This window comes from Rutilus rutilus (assembly GCF_951802725.1).
Source record: "Rutilus rutilus genome assembly, chromosome: 1".
Taxonomy (NCBI): domain Eukaryota; kingdom Metazoa; phylum Chordata; class Actinopteri; order Cypriniformes; family Leuciscidae; genus Rutilus; species Rutilus rutilus.
In genome coordinates this window covers 6,482,794-6,498,437 of record NC_140209.1, presented here as the reverse complement: position 1 = coordinate 6,498,437, position 15,644 = coordinate 6,482,794, and the positions used below count along the sequence as shown (strand labels likewise).

General features: G+C 36.6%; 3 protein-coding genes across 3 annotated transcripts in view; 1 reads left to right on the top strand and 2 right to left on the bottom strand.

Annotated features, from left to right (window-relative positions):
- LOC311302747 (uncharacterized protein) overlaps positions 1–7,027 on the bottom strand; it is a 205,567-nt gene extending 198,540 nt beyond the window's left edge. The window contains exon 1 of the mRNA XM_084428787.1: positions 6,915–7,027. Within this exon, the coding sequence (XP_084284913.1) occupies positions 6,915–6,972 (58 nt within the window). The 5' untranslated portion in view covers positions 6,973–7,027. The remainder of the gene's footprint in view (positions 1–6,914) is intronic.
- Positions 1–15,644, top strand: part of LOC311302609 (uncharacterized protein) — a 495,915-nt gene that overhangs the window by 38,176 nt on the left and 442,095 nt on the right. The gene's annotated exons all lie outside the window — the stretch shown is intronic.
- LOC311305577 (uncharacterized protein) lies at positions 9,729–15,062 on the bottom strand. The gene is made up of 2 exons (XM_084433380.1): positions 14,808–15,062; positions 9,729–10,922 (listed from the first exon to the last, which is right to left on the bottom strand). The coding sequence occupies exons 1-2, from the start codon at positions 14,863–14,865 to the stop codon at positions 9,775–9,777; spliced, it is 1,206 nt and encodes a 401-aa protein (XP_084289506.1). The 5' UTR covers positions 14,866–15,062; the 3' UTR covers positions 9,729–9,774.

Sequence of the window (15,644 nt, the reverse complement as noted above, 5' to 3'; positions counted from 1 at the left end):
TGGCCGTTTGCAGACACTGTTCTGCTGAACTGTCGAAGGGTGCATCTGCAAAAACTTAGGCTACAGCACTATTTAGTGAAAATATCATAAAATCCTGTAGCGTTTCGCTACTAAAAAGTAAACAGACGGATTCTTCCTCCTTCTAAGGAACTGCAGGGTTACTGTTATGGCCGTAACCCACGCCGTACAACATGAAGGGAGAGCTATAACGTGCTGTCTCTGCTGTTAAACTCACTCTGTCTTTCCGCTCCCAGCTCTCCACTCGCTCTAGTTACTTGACCCCACTAAAACCCTACCCCTTAAAGAACCAGGGACTAACAGATAGAACCACTTATGATTTGATTAACATTGTCGAACAACATAACACTAACTAACTAGCGTCTTCCATTTATACTGACATTACAATACTCTTAGATCGATTACAAAATTACACCGTTATTCAAGGACAGGCATCACGGTGGTTTAGATCGTATCTATCAGGCCGTTACCACTTTGTGTACTTAAATGAGGAAAAATCAAAGATAATGTCAGTAAATTATGGAGTGCCTCAAGGCTTGATTTGATTTGATTTATTTAATTATATCAAGAATGCCTTAAACATAAAACACAAGGCATCAAATACAATAGAGGATAAAAACACAATAAAGTCCAGGACTTATTTCCATTGTGGTCCTCAACACATAACATCAGGACAAGAGACTTGTGATAATCAATGACATAACATACTGTACAAACATTTTTCTTAAATAAGCAAAAATATAAGCGGTAACTGGCCCCTGGTTCTATTCCGCTACCCTCTCTAATAACCAGTCCTTGATCCTCTTTTTAAAAGAGTTCATGCTTGAAATCACTTTAATTTGCCGATCTAACTTGTTCCACTGAACTGCCCCTATATAGGCAAATGTTTCTTTCCCTAACACTGTCTTGAATGCATAAGGACAGAGGTCTGATATACTGCCACGAGTGTAAATAGTGTGTGTGTCCTTCACCTTAGTAATAAGACACAACAAATAATTTGGGACATTACCATACAATATTTTATGGGTCATGGTCAGTCTTGACATAATAAAACGCGACTCAACAGGAAGCCAGTTAAGCTCAACAAATTGTGACCTACCTATATGAAACCTATGGCCCATGTTTAGAATTACTCTTATTAATTTATTTTGTGCTGTTTGCAGCCTCCTTTTAATTCGTTTTGTTAGGCCTTCAAACCAGGAAGTGCGTGCATATTCAAACTGGTTTAAAATTAAGGCGTTAGCTAAAATGATCATTGTTGACCTATCTAAAAATGTCGAATTTCTGGCTAAAAACTTTGTAAGCCCAGTGACTTTACTCAGAACCTTATTGGCCAACTTCCTGCCATCTAAGTTGTTTTCTATGATGCAACCCAGGTATTTTAATGACGTTTTTGTACTGACCACAACATTTAAAATAATCCTAAATTCCGAGCATCTATTCAATTTGTATTTTGAGCCAAACAGAATGGCCTCTGTCTTTTCAAAATGTAGAGACAGCATATTGTCAATCAGCCAGTTGTTTTCAGAAGATAGCTCAGAGCTCAGGTTACTCTTGTAATAGAAATTTTTATTCCAGCCAGCATAATACAATACATGGTGTGGAAATATTTACTCTAGCCAGCTTATACCATACATGGTGTTAAATAAACTGCAAGTTGGATATCATCTTCTTCCTCATAGCTGAAGACGAGTTGACAAGGACATTTGCAGAACGAACAGTTTGTTCTTTCTAAAACGGATAAGCTCACTTGCACTAAGAGCAAAGGTGTTGATTTGGAAAATATATATTCAATTGTTTTAATGACATATGTGTGTAAGTGTGTGCGTATAACCATGGGGTGTTAGAATAAGTGTGATGAGTTTTGTGTATATAAGCTGGGCAAAAAGGAGAAGTCAGTGCGCTTCTCATATCAGACTCTGACTGATGTGTGAACGGCCTTTCTTGCAAGAAATAAAGATCTTTATAACTTTTGAAATTTCCAGCTGTCTTCCAATTATTGTTTAAAGTCTAGAAAGAATTTCCACAACACTCTCTAGAGTGGATTGTTGTTTATGAGACAATAAAAGTGCAGAGTCATCCACGTACAGAAATATTTCACATGAACAGGAGTCTGCCATATCATTTATATATGTTAAAAATAAGGACGGTCCGAGAATACTTCCTTGTGGAACTCCACATTCAACTATACAAGGGTCTGACAGTACTGCCCCTAAGACCACCAATTGTTCCGTCCCTGATAGGTAAGATCTAAACCATCTACAGGTGGCGCTGTCTGTCTGCCCCTAAGGCCTCAAGTTTGGCAATCAGTCTGTCATGGTTCACCGTATCAAATGCCCTTTGAAGATCCAATAACACCATTCCGCAGAGATTTCCATTATCTATTTCCCTGTGTATGATGTCAGATAAATAGAATAGGCATGATTCGGTAGAATGTGACTTCCTGAATCCGGATTGGAATTTAAACATGAAGTTGCTTTTATTCATGTATTCATTAAATTGCTCATTGACCAACCTTTCAAATATTTTTGATACTGTGCATAAAATAGAGACTGGTCTGTAGTTACCGGGATCATGGCTGTTTCCCTTTTTAAAAGGGGGGACTACCTTGGCCCTCTTGAGGTCATTAGGGAAAACACCAGTTTCAACAGACAGGTTAAGATGTATGGGGCTATTTGGGCAGCGGTATCTCGTAAAAACCGGGGAGATAACCCAGGTCCCTTAGAGCAGTCTAACTGTAATAGCCTTTTTTTTCATCTCCCCTACCTCAACCTTCTGTAAGGAAAATGAGTTTGGCAATGCTCCAAATTTATTGTAGAATGATTTCACCCTATCAATATTAAAAAACCCATAGGAAGGTTGAAGATTTGAGACCAGCTGCTCTGCTATAGAAGTGAAATAAATATTAAAATAACTAGCAACCTTTTTCTTATTGAAATTTAGGACACCCTTAATTGTTAGTCCTGTGCTTCTTGGTTTCCTAGTATTTGTCTTAGCGGCCCCCAATTCCTTTAAGGTCTTCCATAACTTTTTTGGGTTATCTTTATTATTTGATATATCATTCTTATAAGTGGGTTGATTTAGCATCTCTAATAAGTTCCAGAGTCTTATTTCTTGCTTGTTTATATAAAATAAAATCATCATGATTTTTAGTTCTATGAAAAATTTGAAGTGCTTTTTTCCCTGGTTTTAATAGCATCATGTATAACTTTGTCAAACCATGCACTAGAATGCTGTTTGACTCTGATCTGTCTAAGAGGGGTCACTTTGTTGATGACAACAGGGGACCAATCCACCTCATCAACCAGCATCCTCAAAGTTTCCTGAGAGTAATGTTTAAATGATCTAGATAGTACAGTCTTGTGAGAGTAAAAGTTTTTTTTTTTTTTTTTTTTACCAATGTTTCTTGTGAAAAAAAAAATATTATGGTCACTTATACCATAAGTAATAGTACCACTTTGAGATATTTTAGTTTTGTCTGATACTAAGATCAGATCTATAATACTCTCACACAAGTCTTACTTATTCTTGTGGATTGTTTTACCAGCTGTTCAAGACCAAAACAGTGACACAGTTCCTCCAGTATTTTGTCATAAGGATGGGCACAGCCTGACACATTTGTGTTCATATCCCCAATTAAAATCATCTCAGAGCTCATTTTGTTTGATAGTCTCAAGAGAACTTGTTCTAACTTATAAAAAGTAGAATGGCCTGGTGGTCTAGCAAGCCCCCAATAAAATGGGATACGTTTTTGGTAAACATATGTCCACATCCAAACAATCTCTAAATCACTAGCAATATAATTTCTACATAAAAGCCACTTCACATATACACAGACCCCGCCCACCTTTCTATTCCGGTCCTTCCTAACTATACAGTAATTATTAATGGCAATTTCCTCATCACTTATAGTTTCATCTAACCAACTTTCCATTAAACAGATAACCCCGATCTTTAATTGTTTCACCAATTGTCTTATTTCCTCAATTAGACTTCTAACATTAAGATGTAGGAAATGTAAACCTTTCTTACTAAAAGTTGATTTAAAGTCTGTGCCCTTATCCTCCGACGTCAGGCCATCCACTGCTTTGCTGTTCGAAGATGCTGTCATGTGCTTATTGTGATGGTCTTCACTACTCCGGGGCATATTCTCAGTACCATTACGATGGTGGGTACCGGAGATAGGAGACGACAAGACAGTAATGTTGTGAGTTTTCAGTACGACGTGTCATCAGAAGCACCGTCTCTGCCACATTGAAGAGCCCCGGAAAACGTGGACAACGAGGTCGCAGACCCCAACCCAAACCTCAGCCCTGGATTAATCAGCTGAGAGGCTAATTTGTTAGTTCACTGGTAGATCGACTGACAGGTGGAGCTAACTGAAGATGTTGTGCTGTGTGGCTAACAATAGAATCCATGTTAGTAGACAGCCAGGGATGTGGTCCCGGATTCAGCTCGATATCCCCCGCCAACAGCAGCATCACCGCTATCTGGGCGAGACCCTGGTTAGTTGAGTGTCTCGTGCCTTTGTCCAACGAGGACGGGGCGCTGGCATAGCCCTTTACCAGGAACTTTGAGTATAGTACATGTTGGCTTCTTGCCGGAGGTATAAACAAACACTCCTCCGCCCCCAAAGATAGGATTGTATGCCGTGTTTGAACAATTATCAAACATGCAATTATTACGGCAGTAACCATCCATCAATTATTCAACTGAGGAGATGTAGGTGATATGATACACCTCGTAGACTGTTTAAACTGCAGACACCTCTGCTGTCGTGCCTGGTCCGTGGCGGCCATCTTGGAATTGTGGCTCTGTGTTTGGCCCTCTGCTATCTTCAATATATATGCTGCCACTTGGTAATATTATTAAGAAAACATGAAATTAATTTTCCACTGTTATGCCGATGATACTCATTTATATATTTCATTACGACCAGATAAATTCTCTAAATTGTCTAACTTAACAGAATGTGTTAAAGATATAAAATATTGGATGACCTGTAATTTTATTCTATTAAATTCAGCTAAGACAGAGGTATTACTTATTGGACCAAAAACCAATACACAGAATCTCGTAGAATACAATTAGCATTTGGAAGGATGTCCTGTAACTCCATCCTCTACAGTTAAAGACCTGGGCGTTATTCTAGACAGCAACTTATCTTTCCAACTTAGAAACATTGCTAAACTCTGAAAGAAAAGTTAGTTCATGCTTTCATGACCTCTAGACTAGATTACTGTAATGGAGTAAAAATGCATTTTCTTTATGTACAGAAGAGGGCGCCACTCAAACAAACCTTTCAGCTGCTGCCGTTCTGGATTAAAGAACAATAGTATACAGGAGAAGGAGGTTCAACACTCTTATTTCTAAATCTAATCTAAAGCAATTTTGCTTATTAGTATTGTTGAATTAGATCATTGAAGGTCAGCAGCAAAGGCATTGGTTAACAAAATGAGATTAAGTACATACATAACGTATATTTGTGTCATTTAATATAGTGAATTATGAAATGATAAAAATCTGAAAGTCTGGGGGGAAAAAAAGTGCTATTTGAATTCTAGAATTTACCGCTTTAAAACACAATGGGAATGTCAAACATGATGTAAAACATCCACATAAACTAAAAAGACTGATGAAAAGAGGGGAAAACATCATCCTGCACCATCATAAATTTCCCCAAAATGTGTTCTGCTAATAATGACACATATTAGCAAAAACCTGGCTTTCAGATATTCAGAGAGATGACAGGAAATTTACATTTTCAATATAAGAAAATGTTAAGTAAAGTTAATTTGACCTACCATGGCACTTTGATTATTATTATTTTTTTTTTTTAAACTGATACGTTAGTTAAGTCAAGTCACTTTTATTTATATAGCGCTTTTAACAATAGGTGTATAAATAAAATAAAATACATTATATCCTATATTAACAACTGAACGCAAACTTGCCAATTACTTTATTGCAGTTATGTTATCAATGCATGTGTGGATGATACCACAAAAAAAAAAAAAATCTCATGAGTTGTGCTGGGACCCGCTAAACGGGAACACACTTCAACCCCCCAATGTTCAACCAAAACTACGCCTTTGACCTCCTCACTTTATTTTTCCTTTAAACATAGGGACAGGAGAGCTGTCAGCCGAAAATTTGAAAAAAGTTACTTAGATATTTTGTTGTAAATTGAAAAAGTAATGTGTTACTTTACTAGTTACTTGAAAAGTAATCTGATTACGTAACTCAAGTTACTTGTAATGAGTTTACCCCAACACTGCAAATGCCTGTGTGTGTGTGTGTGTTTGTATTGTCCATCTCAGGAGATCAAAGTATCTGAGGTTATTTCAGCCTTACACTGTTACTCCTAACATGATTTTCCTGATTTTAAAAACAGAGCATCTATAAAAACTGTGACACTCAGGAAGTGACATCATCTGGGCTCTTTCTACTGCATGATGGGAAGACAAGAAAATAATATCAATCCATTGTCTCAGTTTTTACACAAACTGTAGCATTGACTGTATTCATCAATCGTTACTGTAAGAAGAATAATCTATATAATTATGAATAACTTATGATATTTGACAAATACAACTTTATCAGTAACTTGGTGTTTACTGACTATTCCTAAAAAAAAGTAATTTTTTTTAAATTCATCAACCCTGTTACCAAAGTTACTGTAAGGAGAAAATAAGTGTATGTTGAGGGAGATAATTTGACCTGATGTTAACAATCAATGTGAAAGTTTCTCCAACCTCCCTCCACTGACCATTTGTTGAAAATCTGTAACCATTTTATTGTTGAACTGTTTATCTAAATGTGATGAAGTGCTTGAATGTTTCTAACATGAATGTTCTTCAGGATCATGAATGAATGAATGAAGAATAAACACCAACCTCTTTGTTCTTCAGGATCTTCAGTGTGTTTCATTCTGCAGGGTTCTGGATCACTCATGTTCTCTCTGTCCTCTTTAATAAACTCAGTCTTTGCAGATTTCAGCTCTTCCTGATGCTCTGATGCTCGTCTTCGTTTGTAGCTGATGGGAATTTACAGCATTTATTGGAGAATTACTGTGGGTGGAGCTTCACTGATGATGTGACTGTGGTGGGAGGAGCTTCACTGATGATGTCCTGCAGTGGGAGGAGCTTCGCTGATGATTTAATTGTGTGGGAGGAGCTTATCTGCCAAAATCAAAAATCAGTTATTGAGGGTTTTTTAACTAAATGACACATCTGTAAAATCGTGTACATCATGTCTGTCTGTCTATCATAAAGTTACTGATGCTCATTCCACTCAGAACCCCAAAATTATTCTCCTTCTTCATTAAAATATTGTTGTGGAGTCTGTCACTTATTAAATTCAATATTGAAGTCTTGGGTGCCAGAGAATAAACTTTACTATCCTTTTTTTTTTTTTATCTAACAAAGCAGAGTGCATTTGCAAAAGCAACTCGAGTCCAGTGTCAAACATATAAACACCTCAAAGGTAATCAATACATTCCATACACTTTTATTTTAAGCAGTGAACATGAGACTAAGGAATTCACCATCTGTGAGCATTTCCATCCATTCCAGTCGCATGCTTTGCTTCTCTTATGCTCCTGCCCTGAGACAGATATAAAAGTATAATGTCTTTGGATTAAGTGAAATCTATGAGAATATGATCAGTTAATAACCAATACAAATATTCTACAATATGCAGAAATAAAGAAAAACATTAATGTATTAATGTAAATTCTTCCAAATAAAAATAGAAAAAAGAAAAACAGTTAAACTCAGAAATAAAAGCTACATATAGTAATAATCAAATCCCCTCAGTCTGCTGACACCAATGAAATGAGCTTTAAGTGTCAATTTACAGGAGATCTGAAGACATCAGCATAATAAATGAGGTGAAAACAGGAACTATTGTCATGAAATAAAGAGTGTTTTCAGCAGATCTGTTAATATTGATGAGCCTCAGACTATCAACACTCATTCAACAAGCCATTCAGGACCATCAGCAGATCATCTCACTTTATTCTGAGTGTTTGCTGTTAGAAACACATTATTTGAGTCAGGATACATGACAAAAGCCTGTAAAACTGCTCTACTGAAAGAAAATACTGTTATTTTTCACCATCTGACACAAAAATATCAAACATATAACATTTTATTCACATAATAACATTGTCCTGTTGAACCCCCATTTTAATTTGGCATTAACAGTTTTACTGACTTAAAAACAGAAACAGAATATACCTATATTATACCTATAACCTATATTATACAGGCTACTTAATTAAAGTCTTGTGCTGTTTTATAAAGGCACAAAGCCATATCACGGTTTCGATTTTAGTTCGTTGGCAAAATATAACTCTAGGAACCTTTATGCTTGGCTATACATTTTATATCTCATGTTTTTGGGAAAGGGAGAAGAGCGAGTTCGGCAAAAGGTGGAAAAAAGCCTCATTCTTGTGGCTCTGATGTACATTTTTGGAAAACCCAATCAATAGATTTTAGTCATGGATCCAATAACTCAGGTGTTGCTATTCTCAGCAGGTGTTGCTATTCTCTTTAACAAATTTAAAGGTGATATTTTGGAAACTATTCTTTCAGAAAATGGAAGATAGTTAATAATGTCTCTCAGATTGGATAATTCTATTTTATTCATTTGCAATGTCTATGGTTTCAATATTGAAGTACATAATCTAGAAATGTTTAAGAACATTTGTGAAATATTAACAGATCTAAAAAAGAAATAGAAAGTAGGGTATATAATTATAGTGGTGACTTTAACGATGCTCCGGATTACTCAGTTGACCGTTTTCTGCCCAAAGTTAGTTCACCAACCTCAGACTCATTTTATTTTAGAACTGACAAGTTACAAGTTACTGATGTATGGAGATATTTGAACCCTCATTTTTATGATTACACGTGGAATAAGTCCTCTCTTTCTTTAATATCAAGAACAGACTTCTGGCTGATTCCTCAAGACTTAATTCTCTAGGCTTTTATGTTCAAACCGGTGTAAAGATGGCATGGAATGGAGCGCATGTGCAGAGTGGTGAGTGATATAAAGACAACAAGAGAATTAAGATCAGAATCAGATGAAATGCTGTTAGTGAAGGGAAATTCAAAGTCCTGATTGATTAGTGTAATGCTTTAGGTTCAATCCCAGCTAACAAGGACCCAACAAACACAGAACTTTCCCCTAACGTTCACATGTGGTTCCCATTTGGTTATTGTTTTGGGAACCCAATAAGAACGTTCTAGGAACATTCTCTGTAGGTTCTTTTTTTATAACCTGAAGAGAACTTTCAAGAACTTTTTTTTATAACCTAAAGAGAGCGTTCCCATAATGTTCACTAACGTTCTTTAAAAGTTATGTATAAATGTTAGGACAAAACGGTCTTAAAAAAAATACGTTTTCATAACATTTCCAAAAGGATAAAACTTTCTTAATACTTAAAAAATGGATGTTTGGAATGTCCAGAAAACATTCAGAAATAACGTTTTCATAACTTATTGGGAATGTTAGAACAACATTCTAAGAACATATTTTTGTTATCTGGGAATGTTGTTCTAAGAAAGTTTTCTCTCAATATTATGAGAGCATCAGACAAGAACAAATAACATCACAAGGACGTTCCAAAACTAAGAACGTTTTTCTCTCAACATTACGAAAATGTATTTTAACTCTATAAACATAAGAACGTAGAAACATTATTTCAGGAAAGTTTTTTTTTACTAACATTTACATAACTTTTACATAACGTTAGTGAAATTTATGGAAATGTTCCCTGTTAGCTGTGTGGATCCTCTTGTGTGTTTTCAGATTTGCTGACTGACTGAATCTCTTGTCACAGTGTGAACACTTGTAAGGTTTTTCTCCAGTGTGGATCCTCTCATGTGTTTTCAGAGATGATGGCTGACTGAATCTCTTGTCACAGTGTGAACACTTGTAAGGTTTTTCTCCAGTGTGAATTCTCTGGTGCCGTTTTAAACTGCCTGCTGTCCTAAAAGTCTTCTCACACTCAAAGCACATGTACTCTCTCACACCAGTGTGAGTTTTCTGATGTGTGTGTAAATGTTGCAGCAGTGAAAAACTCTTTCCACACACAGAACATGAATGCGGCTTCTCCTTCGTATGAACCATCAGGTGTGTCTTCAGTTCTGATGACCTAAGAAATGTTTTGCCACATTGATCACATGAGAACGGCTTCTCTCCGGTGTGGATCCTCATGTGAAGCTCAAGACTTTGTTTGTATGGGAAATTTTTCCCACATTGATCACATGAGAACGGCTTGTCTCCGGTGTGGATCCTCATGTGATCCTCAAGACTTTGTTTGTATGGGAAACTCTTTCCACACTGATCACATGAGAACGGCTTCACTCCGGTGTGAATCATCATGTGACTCTTAAGATTACCTTTGCATAAGAATCTCTTTCCACATTGATCACATGAGAACGGCTTCTCTCCGGTGTGGATCCTCATGTGAAGCTCAAGACTTTGTTTGTATGGGAAACTTTTCCCACATTGATCACATGAGAACGGCTTCTCTCCAGTGTGGATCCTCATGTGACACTCTAGACTATGTTTGGTTGTGAGACTCTTCCCACACTGAGTGCAGGTGAAAGATTTATTGGCTCTTCTTTTCTTTAAAAATGTCTGTTTAGTCTTTGAGCGACTCAAAGGTTTTTCCCCAAGTTTGACATGATGTTCCTCCTTCACTTCACTCAGTTCTTCACTCTCCTCCTCCACTTCACTCAGTTCTTCACTCTCCTCCTTCACTTCACTCGGTTCTTCACTCTCCTCCTTCACTTCACTCAGTTCTTCACTCTCCTCCTTCACTTCACTCAGTTCTTCACTCTCCTCCTTCACTTCACTCGGTTCTTCACTCTCCTCGCTGTCTTCCATCCGGTCTGACATGAAAGTAAAAATTATTCAATTCATTTTCAGTACATCAAAATAATTCAAAGAGAGAAATATAAAGTGAAAAGACATGAAAGTGATTATAGGCACGAATCCCATGTTTCTTTAGCAAGAACTATTAAATATATTTGATCAATGACAATTATCTAACATGATATTAACATTAAAATATACAATACTGCCATATTTTGACACCAACTTTGAGATTGATATTTATTTTGATAAAAACGTTTAAATTATTAATGATTTTAATGATAATAATTATTACATTTTGAATTATTATTATTTGTTATATGTTAAATTTATGTTAGTAAAAAAGCTGCCGCAGAATGTGACATCATTTCACGGCCATTGCAGTGTCTGTAGAAACTTCACAAGCTCAAAGTGTAGAGTGGCCACACTTTAACTGGCTTTAACTATTTGTATTATCTTTATCTGTGTCCTACATGTTTCACTCAACCCTGTTACTCCTGACATGATTTTCCTCCTTTTTAAAACAGCATTTCTTGAAACTGTGACACACAGGAAGTGACATCATCTGTGCTCTTTCTATTGCATGATGGGAAGACAAGAAAATCTGAATCTGTGATGTGTCTCAAAATGTTTTGAGATCCGCATAATCTGCGCAGAACTGATCACCGGTGTTATAAATGTGTCCGAGTGCGGTCCGCATGTCTGAAACTCTCGCGAGTGGATGTGTCGGATTCTGCAGTTGCTCTCCACCGACTGCGCTGATCAAAAGCACGATGGACTTGCTGATGACAAAGCTTAATGATCATTGGTTTAAACAACCGTGATGTATTGTTCTCTTTTTAACTGTTTAATTTTAAAACTCTGATCTCAAGTTTTTATATCATGTTTTTATGTGTATAAATTATGTTTTAGTATTCCCAAACTCTCTGACAGTGTGATCTATGGGTTATTTGTTGTCATATTTACAAATATTTATAGGCTATATATATATAAAACATGTCTGTGATTAGACTAAAAGGGACTGATAAGCACGTCTTTGGTATTGTTCATTATAATTATTTTCATATAAAAGCAACAGAACTTAAATTACATCCAGTTTATTAGCAACGCTGTGCACAAGCGTGAATCCCGCAAAATCCATCTTTGATCTTGCAGGTGTCAGATCCACTGACAGAAGAGAGATCTGTCCGGCTTGCCTGCACTTTTTTTCACTCCTCCTCTCCTCACTGCAGTGCCTACTCTCGCATACTATCCGCCCTAAATAGTCTTTTAGAAAATAGAATTAGTACATCCAAAATCGTAGTATGTTGGTTTCAAAGATACCCGGATGGTCTACTATTTCCGATGTGCAGATCGCGCGTTGGCCGAGGATTCGGTTAGAACTACAAAAACGAGTGAAAAGTGCTAAAAAACTACAGACATGGAGGACGCGCAAGTCCGGCGATTATGTAGAGATGTTTAGATAAAGGGGTTTGAGTGATTAATTATCAGTTTCTAACCTGACGAACATGTATTTATTCAATGTTGTCTACATTATTTTGTATCTGCAGCAGCATTGTGAACTTTTGTAAAGATACGTTTAGCCATTAACTTTTAAATGCAAATGTTCATAAACAATGGTAATAAACTATAGCCTGGGTTTTCCCCATGCTGCCTTGCGCGATTTTATTCATGCTGCTAGGACCAGATTTTCCCCTCAAAAAAAGGACCCAATCACAGCAAGCAGCAAGACGATGACGACGTCTATGCGACACACTGAAGCAGTTTGTTTATATCTATGGATCCAACATGGCATCAGATGCGAAGTTACCTTTCGATGCAGCCTTAGATAAGTAGTTTAGAACGCAAGTTTATTTCGTCTTCTTCCTCGTCGAATTTCTGTCGCTCTACATACGTCATCTGGTATAATTGAAACAATTGGCTATGAGCTACGTACAGGCGAATTTGATAGACATCAGTATTTCTTAAAACTGTGACACACAGGAAGTGACATCATCTAGGCTCTTTCTACTGCATGATGGGAAGACAAGAAATTAATCTCAATCCATTGTCTCAGTTTTTACACAAACTGTAGCATTGACTGTATTCATCAACCCTGTTACCAAAGTTACTTTAAAGCAGCGCTCAGTAAGACTGCGAGAAAACAGCCAGTTTTTTTCTCGAGCCCCCCCTACAGTTTCGGAGTATATATATTTTTGAGAAAACTGTCGTAAACTCGTTGTCAACTATTCCCCCTCCCATCTCGCTCAGGCCATGTGCATTTGTTTTCAGAGAAGCCGGCGAACAAACGGAGCCATGTCAACTGAAGTATGTATGATTCTCACAAGAATATCATATATATGTTGAGATAGTGTATATTTGTATAGTGGAGATAGTGTATATTTTTACAGTGTTGCCAAACGTAATCAGTAACATTATGGCAAAAACAATACTATAAGAAATATCTCCGCTATTTATTTATTTTTAGTTTAGACTATAGCTATAGCTACTTAGGTTATGCATTATCAAAATAAATGTTACACATTCTTTTATCATTTTGATGGTGATCCGAGTTGTCCATCATAACGATTGACCAAACAAAGTCAAACACGTAGCCTAGTTTGTTTATTTATTTTGCAAGAATACGTGTACTATGGTATAAGGCTATAATTTATTCGTTCAAAACGTTTGGTTTGAAATTTCATAAGTTGTATTGCTAGCTAGCATCCTAACATAGATCTGTGAACATGCAACATAACGTTACTAATTCTGAGGCAGACGGCAAGCTAAAGCATCATTTGAAGACTTTCATATCGATTTATAGGCGATCTCAGTAACAAAAATAAAACCTGATAGAGGAACGGACAAAACACTACAGAAAACAAACACGTTTGTTTACTAATGAAAATGCTAACATAAGTTACAGTATCTAGCGTACTAGTAAGCCCGTAACAGACAGCGACCATAATAAAAACCTAAACAGACAATAGCAAACATCCTGAGGTCACAATTACAAGAAATACAAACATTAAACACAGTTTATTCTAAAGATACAAGTGCAACAGCAAGAAGGGCAGGTCAGCATCGGTTTTGCCGGCTTCGGTTTCTTTCAGTTCTCTCCATTCTGAAAAAGCCGGTCCAATATTAACTCTAGTCTGACTTCACGCTCGGTCAGTCTCCCGTTTCCTCTTTCTTTGGTCCTCTGACAAAGATTTCCTAGCTTTCTGCTTCTTTTTTACATGTTCAGCCATTACGAAAACTTGAAGAACTCAATAGCGTTACCTTGTTCTTATAGCTAGCCGGATACTGGATGGATGGGGGCTTGTACGCGTGCAGTGCCGTAAAGCAATTCGTTACCTCGCGAGACCTGATATCACACGATACTTCCTAACACTGAGGCCGGCGGCCCGCCGGCCCAAAGTTGCAAGGGTGGTTTTGCGGCTCACAGGCACCAGGGGGGTGCGAGACGACCACCATTCAACCCGAAATCAGTAATATAACCATTACAATGACTCCAAAGCTGTTCGGTTAAGGTAAAAAAGTTACTTAGTTCACCTTTAAGAAGAATCTCTATAACTATGAATAACTTGTATGATATTTGTTTATGATGTTTACTGATTATTCCTAAAAAAAAAAAATTGTAAACTATATGTTGAAAATGACTAAACTTCTGGTAACATTGTTACAAAATGGGAAAATAAATGTAAAATAAAACAGTTAAAATAGTATTAGCTTGATCTGATGTTGACAATCAATATAAAAATGTCTCAAACCTCCCTTTACTGACCATTTGTTGAAGAAAAACCCAGAATATTCTGTACCGTTTCATAGTTGAACTGTTTATCTAAATGTGATGAAGTGCTTGAATGTTTCTAACATGAATGTTCTTCAGCATCATGAATGAATGAAGAATAAACACCAACCTCTTTGTTCTTCAGGATCTTCAGTGCGTTTCATTCTGCAGGGTTCTGGATCACTCATGTTCTCACTGTCCTCTTTAATAAACTCAGTCTTTGCAGATTTCAGCTCTTCCTGATGCTCTGATGCTCGTCTTCACTTGTAGCTGATGGGAATTTACAGCATTTATTTGAGAAATACTGTGGGCGGAGCTTCATTGATGATGTAAATGCAATGGGAGGAGCTTCACTGATGATGTGATTACAGTGGGAGGAGCTGATCTGGCAAAAAATATCAATTACCAGTTTTTTTTATATATATAAAAAATGACACTTCTAAGCATTTATGTCTGTCTATCTTTGTACAGTAACTGATGCAAATTCATTAATTATTTTTAATTATTTGTATTTCTAAACCTAACATTATTCTACTTCCTCATTAAAATACAGATAGGGCCTATCTAGTAATAAATAAAAGAAAATAAATAATTGAAATTATTCCTGATATAAATAAATGTTAAGAAAAACAATTAAAATCATAAACACAGAAATAAAGTGACATATAGTAGCCAACAAATCCCCTCAGTCTGCTGACACCAATGAAATGAGCTTTATGTGTAAATTTACAGGAGATCTGAAGACATCAGCATAATAAATGAGGTGAAAACAGGAACTATTGTCATGAAATAAAGAGTGTTTTCAGCAGATCTGTTAATATTGATGAGCCTCAGACTATCAACACTCATTCAACAAGCCATTCAGGGTCATCAGCAGATCATCTCACTTTATTCTGAGTGTTTGCTGTTAGAAACACATTATTTGAGTCAGGATACATGACAAAAGCCTGTAAAACTGCTCTACTGA

Bases quoted from the DNA above. Each gene is read 5' to 3' on its own strand.
- LOC311305577 (XM_084433380.1), bottom strand. From the start codon at position 14,865: ATGAGTGATCCAGAACCCTGCAGAATGAAACGCACTGAAGATCCTGAA. The intron at 10,923-14,807 runs GTTGGTGTTTAT...CTTTCATGTCAG, and splicing joins AGATCCTGAAGAACAAAGAG to ACCGGATGGAAGACAGCGAG.